At 36.7% G+C, this 20,739-nt stretch overlaps 1 protein-coding gene across 4 annotated transcripts in view; it reads left to right on the top strand.

The window, feature by feature from the left end:
• Positions 1-20,739, top strand: part of SLX4IP (SLX4 interacting protein) — a 70,150-nt gene that overhangs the window by 19,060 nt on the left and 30,351 nt on the right. The window contains exons 1-3 of one of the 4 annotated variants that reach the window (XM_085541062.1): positions 12,357-12,545; positions 13,038-13,127; positions 16,557-16,680. In XM_085541062.1, coding sequence (XP_085397188.1) covers positions 12,363-12,545; positions 13,038-13,127; positions 16,557-16,680 — 397 coding nt within the window. In that variant the 5' untranslated portion in view covers positions 12,357-12,362. Of the gene's footprint in view, positions 1-12,356; positions 12,546-12,714; positions 12,824-13,037; positions 13,128-16,556; positions 16,681-20,739 lie in introns of those variants that run through there. The other 3 variants (XM_085541063.1, XM_085541064.1, XM_015857073.3) reach the window with 3 other exon arrangements.

Raw genomic sequence — 20,739 nt, 5'->3', positions numbered from 1 at the left:
TAAATTAAGTGTCAGGGTTTCAAATCTGGGAAAGTATCATCAGAATTTATAAAGTTCAACTTAAATAGTCCATTCTCCTCACTTCAGACATCTGTTACTGGTTATTGTTTGAATGACCACCATGTACATTATACAAAAAGGAATGTGTTTTTTGTAAGATCTCTGCTAATGTGGTAGATAAAATCCCAGTGCTTGATAGCAGTGCCAAAGGGCAAAGAGGTGCTGAACAATATTCCTCATCTTTACCATAACTTTCCTTCCTGGAAAAAACAGGCTTTGACAGTGGGAAAATGAAGACAGAGATAAGGAGAGGTGGAAAGAAGCTTGGGAACTGAGAGTGACATAGACCAGAACTGTAGTTCAGCAAGCGGAGGAAAAAGTCTTCTCTTACAGCAATGCACTAACATTATTTTGTTGTTGTTGTGTTGGTTATTAAAAATTTGAGTTATACGTCCTTGATATAGTAATAAATTAAAAAGACTAGAAAGTTAAGGAACAGTTGTTTTTGTTGGGATGTAATGTAACCAGGGTCTGTTTTTTACAGTTCTGGCAAGTATTCATTGACTTGTTAAGAAAAATGCACTCTTCTTATTAATGCAAAATGCTGTATTGCTCTCAATTGGTAAGTTTTTTTTAAACTTTGAAAACATTTTATAGAGGGGCAACCTGGGTGAGTGATGCAGAATTAATCTGAGGGAAAAGAATGAGGAGGAAGCATTGGCAGAGCATGATTCTATGTGCACAATTGGACAGAGTACAAAGAAACACGTACAGCACTTTGTTGATTGCTTAAATGTTGTTAAAAAAAAAACTGCAACTTTTGAAGCAAGCAAACACTGAAAACTATTTTTCCGATTTTGTTATGTTCTCAGATGTAAAAAAAATAGAAAACACCACAACAGTGGGTCTTGATATAGTTGGATATGTTCATTATTTTGTACTTTGCACTGGAGTAAGCACACAAAAAACCCAGTTTTAGTATTAAACTTAAGCAGAGCTTATTCTTTGCGAACTGCCACAGCTTCTTGCATTAGATAGTGCCTCCTGTTATAGGACTGGTAACTCTGTCAGGTCAGTGCCTAACTTGTGTTGGCAGATTAGTGCAAACTCCATTAAGGTAGAATTAATGGATGTATGCATTCGTGTTGTGCTTTGGGTAAAAAGTCAGAACACCCACTGTAAAGAGAGACTTCCCATCACAGCCTGCTGGCTTCTTTACAGGGACCAGTGAGTGCAAAGACTAGAGAAATCTGGTTATTGTAACCCCTTTAGATTCCATAAAAGTAATTGGCAAAGCACTTCAAGTGAGCTTCAAAAAAAAAAAAGAAACAAGTCTTACCTGGATTACCTGGCTAAAGGATAAAGGGAGAGATGGAGTGAAACGGAGAACTCTGGGGCAGTCCCTGTTAGTAAACAAGAAGGGAGCTGAATAGCAAAGGATTACAATGAAGTGCTGCAAAAAAAAAAAAAATCTCACAGTATTTAGTGGCTGTACTATAAAACAACAGATGAATTTGATGTGTGTTTGAGTGAGGGAGAGGAACTCCAAGCATATGTGTGTGGCTGCTGAACAACCTGTCACCACACGGGAAAATGTTAAAGTATACAGTATTCTCTGAAAGCATCAGCTTAATTCAGTGTGGTGTTTTGTAAAGCAAAAATATTTTTGGGAAATATTAGGAACAGAGTGAAGAAAACAGAAGTAATACCATCATCAAGCTGTGATACAAATTGCAGGCCTATTTTTTATCACTGTGTTTATAGTTCTTCTTAGTGGAGCTGAGGGGATTACTGGAAGGTGGGGAACTTCTTCAGTGTAAGAAATGATGTAATCCTATTCAGCATGGAAAACAAACAGTTGGAGGTGAGTGGGTGGGGAGTAATGTCAGCTTATTAAATCGTGGATGGCGGGAAGAGATGACTAAGAAGGGACCATTACTTTGAGGGCACTAAGTTAAACCAACAGGATCATTTTGAAATGAAGTAGAAGATGCAGTTCTTTGTGCATGTGAGATTGGGTTGTTGTCCTGCCTGCAGTTTTACATGTCGGTCTGACAAATTCTGTAAGTTATCACCGGTGACTACTAAGTACAGATACAGCCTATGGGTTGGAAAACCCTGGAGCCTCACATCCAAGGTGCTGAACATTCAACAAGGCTAATGAGGAAAGGTTTCATTATTTGTTCTCTCTTTTCAATGTGTAGGCATAAACTATCCAGTACACAGTTCACTGTGACCTTTTGGATTGACACAGTAACACTTTTTATATTTCAAAAATGTACATTTTGTTTCAAAAAAAAATAAAAATCAACACTGTTTATCAATTTAAGTGATTTTAATGTTTTCCACATGTGTTAGGATTACTGGTAATTAACACTGGAACTCAGCATTTATAAACATAATTGTGGGAATATTTCCCGAATATTTCCAATTAGTAACATAATCCATGGGTTTGGAAAGGAGAGGAAAGGAGAGAGGAGTGGAGTGGAGAGGAGTGGAGAGGAGTGGAGAGGAGTGGAGAGGAGAGGAGAGGGGAGGGAAGGGAAGGGAAGGGAAGGGAAGGGAAGGGAAGGGAAGGGAAGGGAAGGGAAGGGAAGGGAAGGGAAGGGAAGGGAAGGGAAGGGAAGGGAAGGGAAGGGAAGGGAAGGGAAGGGAAGGGAAGGGAAGGGAAGGGAAGGGAAGGGAAGGAAAAAAAAGCTTTGAAACTTAAAACTTTTCTAAAGTGCATTCCCAAATACCAACTGATATTGTAGGTACTGGTCATACTTTTAACATTGCTGGAGTTATGTCCTTTTCCTTCCTTGAGACAACATCTTTTTTGAGCTCAGTGTAACAGAAAATCTGAAAATTAAATGAATCCTTCTACCTTTCTTTTTTCTTCTCTCTGCTTTAAAAATAGACTTCTCTGAAATCCTGGGAGCATGTTGGTTCTGTTGCACTTCACAGTAGGTGAAAATGAGCAATGTGTTACCCAGATTGTCTGCACATTGTATTGAAATCAGCATATTCTCTTGGCTTTCCATTACGTAATTGCCTACATGTGAATAAAGTACCTATCAATGTGCTTAGTGTGACAAAGAATTGGAGAAACAAACAAAACTAGTTACAGGTTAATCTATAATTGCACCGAGTTCTGAGTTTGTTTATTTCTGTGGTAGTTCAGTATTTTTTTTTCTGTAAAAATCTTTCCTAATGAGCTCAAATAATCATTTCACCTGGTGAAGAGTCACAAGTAGATTAATTAATTTTTTACAAACCTTTTAGTTATAAATGGTAGGTGCACCCCCAATGTTGGTCTGAGCAACTGAGTTGTAGATAGAAGAATATTTGCAGTAATGACTGTCATTGTTTTTTGTGTTTGTCTTTTTATTGTTACAAGTTGATGCACTTGCTGGATGTACATAAATACTGATTATTTTTATCTTCTATTTAATGTTCTGTGCTCATGCCTTCATTATTGGTCAGTGATGTTCAGTGCCTCCTGAAGGCCTAGTGGAACAGCACAGATGTACTTCTTCAGCTGCAATCTGATTTAAGTTACGATATGGTCATCTGCCACCCACTTTTCATTGCCCTGCTCTGTTCTCAGAGGTTGCCATTTCTTCTGTATGCTAGGAATGAGATGTTATTTCTATCAAAAGGTTCTGATTTAGTTTAGTAGTTTTAATATGCCTTTTAAAATGAATATATCAGAACTGGAGTGGCTAGGGATCAGTTATGCCTGCAGAGAAGAGGAGCAGAATCACCTCCCTAAACCTACTCCTCAAGCTTTTCCATCCCCTCCCTGGGCAGTTTATGCCAATCCCTCACTGCTCTTTCTAAGAAATTTTCCCTGATATCCAACCTGAACCGACCCTGAGACCTTGGGAAGAGATGAGATTCAGGCAGTGTGGGCAAGGACATACAGATGGGGTAGTGGCTGCCCCAGCTGCAGCCTGAGCAGCCTTTTCCTGGCAGCACATCTGCCTTGGTACCAGTGGGACACCTCACTGCTTGTTCCTGCTTGTTATGAGCACTTCAGTGTTCTATTGTGCTCTCCTCCTTTTTTTAACTCCATTTATGTTTTACTTATGCTCAAAATCTATGTATTATACGATCTGTACAATGGCAAACAAAAGCTCTTCTTTTTCCAGTGTGCTCAAAACTAATAATAATCATAATAAATAAAAAAAATGCCACCCCATATTGCTTCGTAGCTGGTAATGCCTTGTGATTTTTTTTTTCTGATCTGTTTATATTCTGAGATTCCTTGTATTCTCTATCCATTTGATTCTGCTTTTTCAGGAGTAAGGTTTGGAGCATTTATTGTTTAAGGTGTTGTACATTTATAGATAAAATACTGATGATATTGTTGAGCTTCCTTCTCTTTTATGTTGACAAAATATGCTACCACTTAATTTTATCCAAAGGAACTATCTTTTATCATATGCCATTCTCACTTCTTATTTCTTGTGTTATTTCTGAAAAAGCCTTCATGCAGTTCTGATGCTTTCCTGGCTTAGCTTTATTTGAAGAGAAATTAGTTAAAAATGTGAAGTTAAAAGATACTTCATTTACGCACTTGGAACATTTAAACCACTTAAGCAGATTTAACAATACTAAGAAATCCTTTTCATTTGGTTTGCTGGTCTGTTTTGCAAATAAAATATACTTCTGCTTTATGTATTTGTCTTAAAGCCTGAGCATGTGTAATCAATGGATCTTTAATCTGTTATTTTGGCATCAAGAGTTAACATCTGCAAATATTTTATATTGAAACATGGGCTGCAGATGTTTGGTTTTCTGTTGCCTCCTGCTTCCCCTTTAAGTAGCTGCATGCTGCGGTAGGTAACATCTTCACGAGAGGGAGGAAAGGAAGTAAATTTTAGTGCAGGTGAGACCTTGTCTCTTAGTATAAAGAAGAATCAGAAGCTTAGTAAAATAATTGCAAAGTTAGGGAACGTGGAATGATTTCCTGCTCGGGACCTGCCCTCGCTTCCCTATTCTGTTTTTGTGCGAGGGAAGTCAGCCCAACCCTGCAGCTGTGGTACAAAGAACTCAAGAAATATCTTAGTGGATGCATCATGTGCTTAGGAATTGCTTCTCTCTTTATCTTAATTCTGTGCATGTTACCTTACCAAACAAATACTGGATTTTTTTTTAATCTCTTCTTCATTTTACAATAATTTTGTAAATAGTGTTTTGCATGGTATCCAATGGCTGGATTTATTTCCCCTCACATCGTTTACATCAAAAGTATTCAGGGTGGTGCCTTTTTCTTTAATTTTTATTGCACTTGATTTTCTTGTCATGACTGGAATATGCAGAAACAAGAAATAGCGTGGCACGTTACTAAGCTCCTTAGCTGTTCTGCATGGTGGGTTTTTTCATTTACTTAACAAATGCATCACCAACTTGCCAGTTTGTAATTGAAAATATTTTCTTATACATCACAATTTGGCTTGTTAATTAAAATGCAGTATGGAGCGTGTATATGTGGAAGAGCTGTGAAAATTATTTACAAGCTAAAGATCTGAAATGGCTGCATAGGGTTTTTTGTTTTTTAAAATTGCTGGCTTATAATACTTAGAAAATAATATGCTCTCTGCTGCTCATGATGTCTTGTTTGTTGGTCTTTATCTTTAGACAACTCTGTTGTTTCTTAGTAGGATTTTAATGAGAAAGCCTTTTAATATATTATGAAACTCTTATCATTCCTTTTTTTTTAAAAAAAAACCACAATACTAGACCTGTGATGGTTAGAAAAAGTAAATTTGAAATTGAATGTAGTTGCTATGGTAGAAGTTGATAGTGAACTGGGTACTTCTCTCATCTACAGTGCTGTGAAATCAGAGGGAATGGGTTGCTGTTATCAGATTTCAGTGCTTAATATGATGTTACCTACTACTCTGGTATCTGATCACCATTAGAAAGTGAATGAATGAATATGCAAAGCTGTTTCTATAGGATGCTTGTTAGTTTCTTTATCTTTTCAGAAGAAAGAAACTAAATTGCAGCATTGGCTTCCTGGAACTGCAACAGTTGTCCGGAATTCCAGTACTGTACTTCAGGGACAAGGTTATTCTTGTTGTGCCAATCTTATGTTGTCAGTACTTTAGGAGGAGAGGTAAAGTAGCTCTAATCTTTATCTACACCCATTTACCAGAGATTAAGTGATACACAGACATGTCATCCTGTGTCACCCTATTGGTGTGTCCAATACCTAAGCAATGTCCTTACTGTTGACAACTGGAAAATAATGTAATGGAGATAAATTCTCTCATATTCCCTCCCAGTAAAGCTAACTGCCATAAATGCAGGTTGCTGTGGAGATTAGTATTTCTTTGTGACCTGCTCTTTAAAATCTTAAGCACACCATAGTATTTATAATATTTTACAACATAGGTATGAAAGCAGCATGTTGGAATCTCAAATTACCTTTCTATTACCTTGAACAAATACCGTGCTTCTAGTTCTGCTTTTCGGATCAGTTCTGACACAGGCAGAGAATGGTCTACGTCCTATCAAAACAACGTTGAGTTTGCACTGTTACTTGGAGAGTTTACCTGCAGCAAAAAATTGCACTTTGCAATTGTTTGAGCTCCAGCTACATGACTCCATTCAATATGCAGTCTAGAAAACCTCCTGCAGAACTGGGACCAGACCAGCATAGATTGACAGTGTAAATTAAGCTTAATTCCCTCATGCAATTTAGGCTTCTTTTTCAACATTGTACCTGATAGAGCAGTTCTCCAAGACCAGTTCAGTTGTTTAGATTAAGTAATGACTACTTAGCCTGGCTGTGGGTGATGAACTGAAGGGCTCTGTTTGCACTGAAGTATTCTTGAGTTACTAAAAGACATGTACATGTTTTAGAGTGGCAGATATTTAGGGTGTTCTTAAAGGAGTTGCCTTGGTTGATTTAATCTACTCATTTGGGTGGATCTCTCATAATTACGCATGTTAACAAGAGTGTGTTAATGCTTAATTTGAGAATCTCTGTTATAATACACAGCTTCATCAGATTTGAAACTATTTAGATTTCTTTACATTTTCCTGGGGGTTGAATCATCAACGTGTCTTTCTTGTTGTCATTGTTTTATGATTTTTGATATCAGTATTTCACTTCATAACATCATGTAGAGCTCTGGGAGTTAAAGACTTAATGCTCAGTTCTGTGAACTGCTGATTTTCCAAGTTTCTGCTTCTCAGTAGAGAAGAACTGTATACCCCAGAGAACCTTTTGTTTCCATTCAGAGGGAAAGATACAATTGTTGACAAGTCATGAGATGTCCCTTTCCTTTCTTCTCCTTTCTGCAACATGCGCTCCCTGGCAGTCTCACCTTCACAATTAGAGTATGGCTTTTGGTTTTTGGACACATCCTCTCTCATTTTATTTGATTTACTAGCTTCAATTCCAATTATATTGTATTAAATGCTGTTACCTTGCATTCCAATATCTTATTTAGTAAGTTAACTTTCCTCCTCAGATCACTTCCACTATTTTGTTTTTAGCCCCATCTCTCTACCATTTCCCCCTTTCCTGGGCTGTGGGTCTGTGCCTCATCCATTAGTCACAGAACCAGGTCAAAGCAGCCTGTAAACCACTGACACTTGTTTTCACTTTTTTCCCCATCATTTCTTACAGTTGATGGTCTGTCTGTCCACATCTTCTGAGAGTTTCACATCCTGCTTTGACGCGGTGTTTTTGTGTGCTCAGTCTGCTCTTCCCAAAAGTTTGTCCTAAAGGCCTGTTCACTGTTTGCACCTCTTTGGTGGGATGGAATCACAGAATAAAGGTTGGAAAAGATGTCTGAGATCATTTAGTTTTGTTGTCAACCCATCAGTGGGTATACGAACCCCTGAATGCAGGTTCAGTACTCCTGTAGCTCCCTGGCTGAGTTTTTAAGTTGTTTCTTCTTTCCACTAAAACACTAATGCATTGGTCCTTAAGTGTTGATCTCACGCCCCCTTTCTACTGTTGCAGAGTGATCCTGTAGACTTTGAAAGCAGAGTATAGATAAGATCTAGGTGTTAGCTCTTCCCTCTAATCCACTGCTAACACCAGCAGCCATTAGTCAACAATTCTGAATACTCTAGTAAATAGAGTTCTGTTTAAGGTTTTCAGAGGGCAGTCTGGTTTCTTGCTTGATGCTCATTAGTCTGCAGTATATGACCTAAATACTGTAACATTTTCCACAGTCTAGCAGAGCTCAATTCCCCGGGCACAAATTTCTATTTGCTCTTCCAGTTGTGCAGATCTTCAATCTTTTTAATGGTTCAAGATCTGTAGTCCCATTTTGCAAGCTGTTCAAGCAGCTGTGGATCCACCAATAAAACAGTGAACGGTTCAGCTTTGAGGATGTTTTGTGTTACGACTCATCTGTTCAGAGACATACATTATGTCAGAGCAAACAAAAACCTACAAGCTTTGCAAGTTTTTAGGAATAACCGGTCATAATTTAGAGATGAGAAAAGGTCAAAAGAAGATGATTTTTTTTTTTCTTTTTCCTCCATTTTAATTCTTAAATCTTGACCATTCTGGAGAACAAGTTTGGATTGTGAACTCCTCGAATTAATTATAGGTGACCCTGTAATTAATCTCATGATGGTAAAGCCAGGCCGTGGTAACCTGTTGTTGTCATGTTGTCATGTTACACTAAGATATATTTATAAATGAATATGTATTTTTTGTGTGTAATAGCACATAAACACTGTGCTGTATCCTTACTTATTTTTTTTTCCCTATTGCTCTAGAAGAGAAAAAGAATGAAAATTTTGAAACTAATTTATGGTAATATGTAAACAAAAGGAAAAGCCATTTTCTTTGGAGTCAGAAAGATGAAGTAGGAAAATAAACTTGCTTCTAAAAAGCCTGGAAAAACTGAAGGATAGCATTCATGTGTTGTTATAATGTATTCGGCATGATGTATATAGACCAATACAAAATATTTTTATACTTACTGTTGTAGATTTTTGAACTGATATAATTGAACTTGGAACGTCTGTTGATTTTGGAAAAACTGGAGAAAGAATGAAATGTATTAGAAGTATTTTTTCTGGTTCTTAGGAGATATTTCCCTCAAACCTATGATTTATTTTCACCATTTCTCTTAGCTGTGCTTTTGCCACCTGGAGACTGATGGCGCCTTGCAGCAATTCTGCCTTTAGTCGCCCTTTCCAGCATTGTGATAGTTTTGGGCGCCCATCAGGAGTTAGTCTTAAAAATAAACAGGCAAAGAAACAAGCCCCGAAAAACAAATGATAGACATGATCTGAATATGAGATTCAGTTATCACTGTAACTCAATGCCACAACTTTATGGAAAGGCAAAAGGGAATTTAAAAGGATTAGAAATATTAGAGTTCTTATTTGCTTAGCCTGGAAAACTGGAAGTTTTGCAGTATAGGGCATTCTTCTCTCCCAGTGGAACTCAGATATATGCTTTAAAGTCCTGTAATTAAAATTTAATTATAAACAAAGCAAAGCTTATCAGGAAATCTATTACTGATTGGTGTGCAGTAAAAACACCATAGCAAACTCCTTAAGCTTTTGGGACTACAAAATAGCCAAAGTACACTTTGTTTTTAACTGGGCATCCATTAATCCTGACTCTACTGCTCCCATCTGCATAAAAATCACAGAACAGGGAAATGCTAATATGCCTCTTGGGAAGCCAGCTCTCCATCTCTGCCTTGGTCAGTGATGCAGCAAATTTGGAATGATGTAACTGAATATAAAATGACTGGATTTATCCCCAGCCTCCCAAATATTTTTGTTTGTAAGGCCTGTTTTAAGGCTGCTTGAAGCAATGCAGTTTCAACAAATGAGAGCACCATACAGGGGCTGCCTTATTCAGAAGATGTTTTATCTGCTAGTGATCCATCTAATATTGGATTATCCTTGGCCAAGGTTTCAGCAGGTTATGAGGTTATTTTCCTTGATGGAGTTACCACTTTGCTCTGGTATTCTTTCAGTTTACATGCTAGGTTATCTTTTCAGTTTGGAACATCTATGAAGTGCTTGATTTTTTTTATAAACAGTTTGATTCCAGAAGATATGTTCTGAATTGGGTGGCATTACTGTATAATAATAAACTGACAACATTCAGAGATAATTTAAAACACTCTGCTTAGCAATGCTTGAATGTTATTAGACTGTTATGTTATTAGACCGTTATGGTGACTACAGTATAACACTGAGGTTTTCAAGTTTTAGAATTTTGGAAGATACCAAATTGGCACATCTGGTTTTGTATTTAATTGTTCAGTAAAATGTCATTGTAGTGATTATTGACATAAACGTTTCCCGTCAAATCGGGGTGTCAGGTCTCAGTTTTGACAATTGCATCTCACATTTATTTTCAGTACAAAACTTGAGACAGGCTGAAAAAAACAAAGAGTTGTTTAAGTTTGCCTCTCAGTGACAAGTTGCTTCTTGCAGCCCTAATGATTGAAAGCGCTGCATTTTCTCCAAAATATAAACTAGTATTTTAATGGTATTACGTGTCTTCAGAGCATAAAGACAAATAACTTAGGATGCTCTTAAAAAGGTTTCTGTCTAATCTATTAACATAAACATACCTTTCTTCCTCTAACCTCCATTCCCTCCAATTATTTGTATTGGAGTTCAGTCTGTTCAGGGAACTCTTCCTTTGCTGCTGGGGCAGTCAAAGTTGTTTTTAGCTGCTTAGTGTAAATACTGTGTGTAAATCTGTACCATGTGAAGGAATACGAAGTATAAATACAGGTGTAGGGATTAAATATGTTGTATACTGTCGGAGTGCAAAGGAATCATGCTCAGGAGTTGCTGTTTATGTCACATTCAGGGCTTGGGAAAAATAGGAGTTTACAATACCCTGAAAGATCTGTGCTTATATTCTTTTAATCCTATTTTCCTGGGTAGTTCTGCTTCCTTGTGTCACGTTCTGAAGTGTGTGTAGTCGAGCAGTGAGACTATTGGGATTTTGGAGTTGAAATAGTTCTTGTTAAGATGTCCGCAAGAAGAGTGCTCCAAAATGCTGAGGGCTAGGAATCTTCCATTGGGAAAGCTCATCTATTAAAGAATTTACACGCTATTCATATGAATTTGTTTTTCTTTGAAGTACTACACATGTTTAGTCTATTAGTGGTGTTTTAAAATAACTTGGAGCTGTTTCAGAATGTTGTTTCAAATATGGTTGTTTTCTGTTTTCAAGTTGTTTTAAGATTGATAAATGAGACAAATATTGTTATTAGAAAGAAAATAATTATAAATGCTATCTCTCATTAAAAACAAGTCTATGCTATGCATGTGTGCATATGTCTCTATATCTATGTGTACATATTTACATAAATAAAGGCTCTGCAGCAAGTACCAAATAGTGCAAGTGAGCAACCAGCATCAGATAATTGGAATATTCCTAATATATCAAGCTCTTGTTTGTTGTTGTAAGTGACATGCTGTGAATAACTTACTGCCTCTCTGTTCCTATAGTATGCAGCGTCTGCTACAGCTTTGATGGTCAGTAGTCAACTCAGAAGTTTGCTAGAGCTGACTAATGATTCACCAGAGATTTCTGAGGGAGATTTTGCTGTCATTGTAAAGCTTGAAGAGGTTTGATATTGCAGCCATCTGGTAGTTCTTGGTTCTCTGGAGAAAAGAGAATCCTTTTGATAAATAGATCAAAGTGTTCTGTTCTTTCAGTGAATGATACCTGTAAGTAACGGAGAACTAATTTCATGCTGCCTGCCTCATTTGCTGAAGTCTTGCATTCTGCTTTCAATACGATATTGGTCATGCATTATTTTTTAAATATAGTTAATTCATTATTTAAATTGTTCTGTTCTTGGGTAATAAGGCAATCCCAGAAATACCTAATTTACCAAATGTGCTGTCATGATTAGTAAACTCTGTGCATAAATCCTGTTGTTCATTGTACCAGCCATGCAGGTAAGGAGTCTCTCAAAGACTCTTCTTGTGCTATACCACAAGCCTAACATTTAGACTTTTGGGGTGTATGTGATGAACAACTGCAGACTAAAAATATAGTATTTTTAGAAATATTTGCATTAGCACTGAAAATTCCATTGTGGGGTATGCAGATGTTTGGCAGTGTAGGGCAAATACAGTGAGAAAGTTAGAACAGGAAGTGTACGTTGCAGCATCCCCTTGGAAGGAAACAGATCTCAGTCTGGGTTGTGTGTACATATGTACACCTTTGAGGTTTGTCTGGTATCAGGATGTTCTTTCTATTCCGTCAGGTATTCCAGATGTGCAGTGGCCATGACTGCACATGTCTAGTCTCATAGAATGAGTTTATTGCGCCATAGACATGATGCAAGAAGCCAAAAAAGAGAGGGGAAGGATTTACTTTGCAAGTTATTCCATTTAAGGAAGCATGAATGCTTCCTTTGGTACTGTGTCTCAGCGGAAGAAAGGGAAAATTTAGGGTTATGACACACCATACTTCTCCATATGAAATGAGGCATTATTGTCTCTGTAGAGGTGATACAGCTCACAGCAGAACTAAGGAGATGTGTATGTGCCTCTTTGGGATGGAGCCTGCATCATCCTTGAAGTGTCTTGTAAGAGTAATGGTCTTATAATCACTGAACTATTAGAAGTATTGGCTAAATAACAGATGTGAACGAGCATGAGGCAATTACCACAAATTCTTTGAACTTTACCGTTCCTTTTTTTTTTTTTCTTCTGAGAGTTTGGTGAAGGAATGGCCTGTTTTTCACAGGGTAATTTGCCTGAATTCCCATTTTCATGAGATGTATAGATGGAAGAAAGTTCATTGTGCTTGGTGCTTGCTGTTATATATATATTTATGTTTAAGGCTTTCAATTAGCGGCCTGAGGTAGGTCTGGCACTCTGATTTCTCATTAAGTTCACTGATAAATATTGATTTGCAATTTCATATTTTGTAGTCTCCCACAAACTTCTGCACTTTGCTTGTTTCATCTCTGACTCAGATGCGTATTTATACTTGATTCTTTCCTTCGTTGTCTGCTTGACAGCTACAGTTGAACCTTTTTTTATTTTTTATTTAATATGTCCTTCTTTTTTTTCAGTGTGGGAACTTTGCTGTTCTGGTGGATGTTCATATTTTGCCCGAAGGCTCCAATAAAGACACCAGCTGGTTTTCAGATCAGGAGAAGGAGGTACAACAAATAACAATTCTACTTCAAAAGCATGTGGTCACAGGGAAATGTTGGATAGCCTTGAACTATTCAGCGCATTTCACTATTACGATGAGAGCATTGCTGGTTGTGCCTAACTGAATGGTTGCTGTGGGGCCCCTAAGTAAACTCTACACATGCTTTTTGGGTCACTAATGGCTGCTTTCTATTTCCTTTTTAATTCCTAAGCTCTGCATGTGTATATGCATGTGGTTTTGATTCTTCTGACTTTGGTTTTAAAAGCATCTCTCTGACGGCATTTTTGTCTTTTGTAAACTGTCCTGAGTTATGAATAATGGATTGTGACAGGTGTCACTTTTTTAGAGCTTGTTGATAAAAAGCTCGTTAATTGTTTGATCACATTTAGAGAAATATGAATGGTATTTTATTTAGAGAATGAGTGCAAGAAAATATAATGTGTATGCATGATATGCAAGGTAATGGATAACAGAACTACTGTATCTCATTACAGGAGATTATTAAACTTGATTTTTAAATGTATCACTTGAATATCCTGACAGCAGATGAAATCTTGGAAATTCAGAGCGTCAGCAACCAGTAAAATTAATGAATGCAACTTTCATCAGCTTCTGTGATTTCTGTAAGAATCTCATGATGAGTTACTGGCTGCAGTTTTCCCCTATTTCAGACTGTGTGGGAACTTGAGAAGTTCCCTGCTGAAAATGAATGCAAGGCATGTTTGAGATGCCTGTGGACTTTCCCGCAAGTCTCTGTTACGGTAATTTGCAGCAGATAGCTTTCCTAATAATGGCATAATTAACTTGTCACTGCAGAGCATCCCCGTATGGTCACAGCAGTGTGTTTAAAGAATAAGAAAAGAACCCAAAACACCAAAAACCCCAACAAATCAGTGCTCTGAGGGAGCAAAGGCAGAATATTTATCAGATTCACCTGATTTGTGCTTTAAGAATCAGACAAAGGAGAAAATATGGGAAGTCTTTTTAGATTTCTTTTTTCCTCAAGTAAATGAATACTCCTTGCCACTTCTATTTATAATTGGCTCTATCTTGGTTCTAACTTTTAAACGCTTTCAAAATGTATTTTGTATCATTGCCAAAACAAAAGATGTGAATTTCAGGAAATTAGATCATGAGTGATTTCATAAAGAGGCATGACAGGGCAGCATTCATTGCGTTGCTGTGGCTGTGTATTTTGAGAGAAGTACAAAGGTTGCATATTTTCAACAACCAAGAAGTGTGATTTCAATAGCTTTACAATTTGCTTCCTGAAAGCCTTACACAGAGCCTTTGTTGTACTGGGGAGAAAAGGTCAAATTATGCCTATGTGGGTTTTTTTATGTTTTTGTTTTGTTATTTTTTAATTTGCACCACAACAAGTTTTTCACATCTCCAGAATTCATCACCTTAACAATAGTGCAACCTTGTTTGTTTGTTTCTCTGACTGAGGGACTTTGGCGGAAAAGAAGATGCCTTTCAGGTTTCCTGTAACACAAGCGTGGTTTCTGCTGATGCTCCCATCCCCTGGAAGAAGTCTGTGGCTGCTGTTTGTAGGATGCAGAGCCCTTCAGAGGGATAACTGGGGGCAGGGCAGGGTACTACAGCAGAGAAGGAATGGGTGTGCTCTGCTGGCGGTGCGATTCAGGGTGGAGAGAAGAGTGCAGGTTGTGTGAGGCAGGCTGGGAGCTGCATACAAGCCCATTGGTTTGGAGATGGAATTAGAAAAGGCCATGCATGTTGTCTGGCTTAACTGAGCGCAGTCTCTGCATGCTGCTGTGTGGTGTATAAGGGTCATTTTGGACTGACATATGCAAATCACTAATCTGATGCTTTTCAGGAACTTTACTCTTTCTTTCCTGTCCTTTCTCGTTTTTCTGCCCTTTGTGTCCTTTTTCTTTTCCCCTAGAAGAAACTCAAAGTTTTAGCCTTGTACTTGAAAAAAGAACTATTTCTTTTTTAGCCTGATTTCTCCTCGTGCCCTTGCTGTAATCTCTCCATTTTGCACACAGAAAGGTCTGAGTTCTGAGTACAGTTCAGTGGAGAACTAGAAGTAAGAGAGGATTATCTTGAAAATTACTCATTTACACTTTCTTAAATATAGACCTGTACAGTTCTTTGTGGAGAAGCACTACAATAAAACTTCCCTAAGCGTAACAACAGAATTAAATATTTTCCATGTAAATTAAGGAAATGTGTGCTGATTTTTTTTGCTGGGGAAGATACCAAATACAAACTCCTTTCTCTGCTTTCTAGACTTTTCACTTGAACCTGAATGCATAGTCCTGATGAAGGAATGTGTAATGAGATCACTTTAATGAGTTAAACAGAAGAATAGGCAGATACTGTATTTTACAACTATATTCTTCAAGCAGAAAGGAAAGTGTATTTATTTCTAGCTGTAAGGCAAAAATACTATCTGTGGTTGACCCATACATATATGTGTGTTGCTCTCACTTAGAGCAATATGTTAAAAATGTTCCTCTGTATACTTGATATATAAGTCCAAAGTAAATTTCAAGCCAAGATATTTCATGTTTGGTGGTACTAATATAATTTTGTCTGATGTCCAAACACTGTAAAAAGCAAAAAGGTAAAATGATATCTTTATATGCTGCAAAGTATCATTTCTATGAGCGTGAAGTTAGGCAGAATGGAAAATAAGAATCCTGAAGGAAAAGGCACAAATATTTGTTCTCCTTGATCTGAAAACTTATTCTAGTATTTGAGAGAAATATTTTGCTTCTATATCAAGGTTATTCTGGATGAAAGGTTTGCTCTCCTTTCAGAGTTGTCTGTATCTTGTTGTGTTGTGCTTTGAAGGAAGTAAGAAAAATATGAATGGATAAACTTAGGGGTGAAATCAAAATGAACTGGAGGAATGAGGTTACTGTGACCAAGTTAGCTCTGAGTCCTTCCTTCCCAAATCACACTGAATTGAACCAAAATATCTGTTGTGGTTTATGCTAATTCTTGCAGTGCATCCTGATGATTCCTGGTATTTTTAGTAATACTTTGTTTAAATTTCTTGTGTTGTGATTCTTACAACCTGCATGCAAAATAATTTAATTTTCTTTTATAAGCAAAGATATTTGATGTTATAATCTATTCCTACTACTAAGAACTTCATCAGTTGTCTAAAAATAAATTGCGCCATGCATTGTGTCTTATCTGACTCATAATGTTTTTTCTCTTTTCTTCTTCAAAATTGTAGAAAAAGGTATTAAAATGTGCAAAAAAAAAAAAAGTTTAGAAAAGCTATTAGAATTTCTTTTCCTTACTCTAATGCATTTCTTAAGTATTGTGCTTCTCACCTCTGTGTAACAACACAGAACCTGATTGCAAATAGTATTTTTTCTTGTTAGACTGGAGAGATTTTGTACCTTCCGTTGTGTGTGCAATGCTAACTCTGAAGCGGGAAATATTTGCATTTCAGAAGGTCTGCATGTGCCTAGAAGAGGTGGTGGTTTCACGGATCAAATGCTACTTGGAAGCGCGTAAACAGTGTGGTCAGTGGAAGTCAGTGGAAAATGCATCATCAGGTCCTCTGTTCATTACAGGTAAAATCAGTTATTTAATCTCTAATAGAATAAAACAAGGTAATGTACGGTGGAAACTTCTGTTCTCTGCTTTGTCATGAGAAACTTCCCATCACGAAATCTAGTATAGCCAAAATATCTGGGGTTTGGGGGTTTACTTTTCTGTACATCACTGAAAAATTAACATCTTGCTTGTACTATTGAGTATGAATATAAATATATAAATATTCATATAAATAATGAATATGATAGACTATAATTAAGCAGAATAAAAGAATCCATGGTCCTCTAAAAATGATGGCTGTCTTTTTTCTGAAGTCAGATTTCTACTTGTACATTTTTTATTCTAGAAATATTTTTTTCCTTCCTCTTGCCACCAATTCATTCTTAAAAAGCTGCTATGACATAAGTGGCATTTGTTGTTTCACCTGTGTTACTTCAGATTTGGTAATTAAGTCAGTGGCCAGAAAAGAATAGTTGTTAGAGCATTTACCCAACTGGAGCAATTGTGTTGGATTTTTGTGCGTGTGAGGGTAGTGAAATGAGGAGATGCAATTCCAGAATGCTTTTCTTCAAATGACCTAATGGCTTGCCAGTTTTCCTTTAGTGTCATTTCATTTGCTGTTCTAGTTAGGTGGGCTTTGTGAAGTTAATAGTCAAATTTGTCTTACATTTGAAAATCAAGCTATTTTAAAATTGTTCCTAGGAAATGAATTATTTTATTATTACTACCAGCCTGGAGCATGTTATAAACTTGTTACAATGCTTTTCTAGTTCTGAGTGAACAAACAGAATTTTCTTATGCTGAAAGCAGAGGACCACTGCAAAGAGTGAGATGGGAAATTCTGACACTTGCTGAGATTTTTCTGTATTTTCTTTTACTGGGTGATATTTTTCACTGATTATTTTCTTAAATTTCTTGCCTCAGTCAAAGCATGTTTTCAAAACCAATGATTTTGTAAGGTAAAACTAGCAGACAAGCTGATTATTTCTGCTTATACAGACAGATGAAATAGTTTGAGGGAGTTCTTGAGATTTTAAGGTCCTGTATGTTCTTACGTATCACGGACATTTCAGTCAGAATACTGGTATGCTGTTCAACAGCTGTGAACTGATCTGCTTGACTCTTCCCCTTATTTTGTGAAAATGAAGGACCTAAGGTCATCAGTCATATCTTTAATAGTTTTAGATTAAAGAGTATTTAGTTTGGATGAGACAGAATTTCTGTTTCATAAGTTTTCTGCATTTAATCTTGACATCAATAATTAACACTAAAAAATAAAGGAAGAAAAAAGTGTGTGATAAGGAGCATTCATGTTGAACTTCGTTTCCAAGTCTCTCTTCTTCCCTCAGCCCACTTTGCTCAGGGCTGTAATTTGAAAGAAAGGAGTGCTTTGTTCAAGAATCAAGTTTATTCAAGTTACATTCAAGTCTATTCTTACCTGAAAAGGAAATAGCAGATATAGTAGGTGGGTGTTCACCAGAGCAGCTGGGACCTACCTCTGAGAGACTGACCCTTCTAGGTGAGCCACAAGGCTAATACTCTTTATCATGTGTTTTACCTTCTTCGCTTTGGTCACAGTTCTGGTGGAGTGTCGGTGAAGTACAAAGATATGTAATATTCTCAAACAGATGAAGCGCAAGATAGCTGACCAGTATTTGCATGACAGTATTTTGAAGTACACAGGGAAATGTGCAAGCTTGATCTGTGGCTAACTACATTGGCATTCTGTAGCTACTGCTGGTAAAGTATTTAAGCTTGCAGTTACTGTTGCATTTGGAGGTTATTAGAAGTTTTTGAGTTCTTCAAACTGGATGTGGTTTCTTTTTCTCAAAGTTATGCAAGTCTGTGCCTGGACTTTTGCTGCTGTAAAATCATCGCTATTGCAAGTGAGAGTGTGTCTATGAAGAATAATAAGATGTTTATTAATTTGTTCCTTACTATTACAGCTCAGCACTCCACTCTTGTTTGGACTTGCATCTTTTGGGGTTAATTTTTGTTAGTTTGTATTGAAAAGTTATCAGAATCAGAATTGTTAGTTCTGGTTAGTAAGCTTTTAGATTGCCTTTAATATCAAAGTGTCTGTATTGGAATTTTCATCAGAAATAGAAGCCAAGCTACTTTACTTTGGTTAGCAGATCTGGTTCTGCTTTCTAGATCTACAGAGCAGACTGGCCTCCATTGCTATTTTGAAGGGAATTTCTTCATCTGTCGCAGTTTCTTTTAAATATTGACATACTATTATGTTTAGTGTTAGTATTAGTTACTGCCACCTTTCAGTTTTGTGGCACAGTACGTAAATATCCATTTGTGTAACTTGTAAATTCATGTTTCTTTTTCAAGTTACACCCACACAGCAGTGTGTGGTGGGTCGCATACCATCTCATTAGGAAATCTGTGGGTGTTACACATAGGAGAAGAAAGAAAGAAAGAATGGAAAAATGAGAGAAAGTAGCCAACACAAGCAAGTTCTTCCTATTCTTCCTTCTGTCTGAACAATTTCCCCACCCCTCCCAAATGACCAGTAAGAACAATATGCCAAAGTAAGCTTTAATTTAGTCTTTGGACATAGGCTTTAGTATAAACTCTCCATTTCCTGTGTTTAATTAATGTCCAAAAGTGTTTGATTTTGCTTTGTTTTATATATTTTTTAAAGAAGTGTAAAATGAGGTAGATTTTAAAAGATTTGATTCTGCCTGTATCCAATCTGCATGGCCAAAATCATGTAGAAAGGGCTTTAATAATATATGGTTTTCTTGCGCTACTTCAGTGAATTTAAGCCAACCAATAATAGTAATTATAATAATAACAATAAACATATATTAGCAAATTTAACTCATTCAAATAAACCTGTACTTACCTGTTTCACTTTACATTATATAAGCTTTAAAGTTAGCCATTTTCTCTCTATATATATACATGCATATATATGTATATATTTATATATGTTTATGCCATATGTTTTCAGTTTATACCACTTGTGCTGCTCAGTGGCACATAGTTGTTTTTAGCAATGGTATTGAGCATCCTTAGTCTTAGTATCATAATACTCATCCAAATACAGAAAAGCTGTAGGCCCAAATAGGCTAAAAGCAAAGCCTAGCTTTTCACCTTCTCAGAAAGTGACTGTTTCTGATGAAGAGTAATAAAAATTAAGTAACTAGAGGCTATAAAGAGGATCATATAGAGATGCTAAGTACAGGAGCTTGACAAAGGGGAGGACTGAAAAATTAGGGAAGAAGCCAAAGTTCTCATGGGCGTAGAGGAAAGAAAAAGGAGGATGTGTAAAGAAAATGTGGCCACCTTAGAAATGGAAGGAAAGAAGAAAGGAAGAAGGTATCTTGTAAACAGACCTCCTCCTTCTTCCCTATCTTGAAGGTGGAGGAAGTTCAATATGTTTATGCTACAAATCATTTTCAGATTTTTTTCATTCTTTCCCTAGCATCCTTGTTGTTTATCTTGGCTTGATGGTGGAACATTTTTGCTCTGATTTCAGATCTTTGTATTGTACTGTGTTTCCTACTGTGAAAATAATTAATCACGTGGTACAGATAGTTCACAGCTTGATTTTATCCATGTTCTCTGTAATACAGTATTTTTTAAAAACATTTTGAACCTTGTTTTCTTAGAAAAGTTGAGTTGATTGTGATCGTATTTTCTGCCTGCTTCTGTTTGCCTGTCCATCTTTTCCCCTCAATTGCTTTTCCTAAATTGGTTGAACTTTATGACAGGCGGAGATCTCAGGGCATATGTTTGTCAGCAGTTAACTTCAGATAAGCTTACTGAAATGAGGAGGAGGAAGTGCAAGTCCTTTGATGAATAGTTCAGCCTTACAAAGTCCACATCTTATTAAATATATATATATATTTAAAAACTGAGATTCTATTTCATAAGAAAATACATTTTATTGGTTCCGTTTGTCATGAAACTTATTTATTTATTTATTTATTTTGCTCCTATAAACACACAAAAAATATTCTCTATTCGCTATTTCTGTAGTAGTTGAAATGTGTGAAGTCTGCATAGGGTAAGTTCCCTGTTAGAATTCTATGGCAGCAAAAGTGATTTAAAATATTCAC

This window comes from Coturnix japonica, chromosome 3 (genome assembly GCF_054131305.1).
Source record: "Coturnix japonica strain WE chromosome 3, WE-NBRP24, whole genome shotgun sequence".
NCBI lineage: Eukaryota > Metazoa > Chordata > Aves > Galliformes > Phasianidae > Coturnix > Coturnix japonica.
This window is presented reverse-complemented; position numbering and strand designations above follow the sequence as displayed.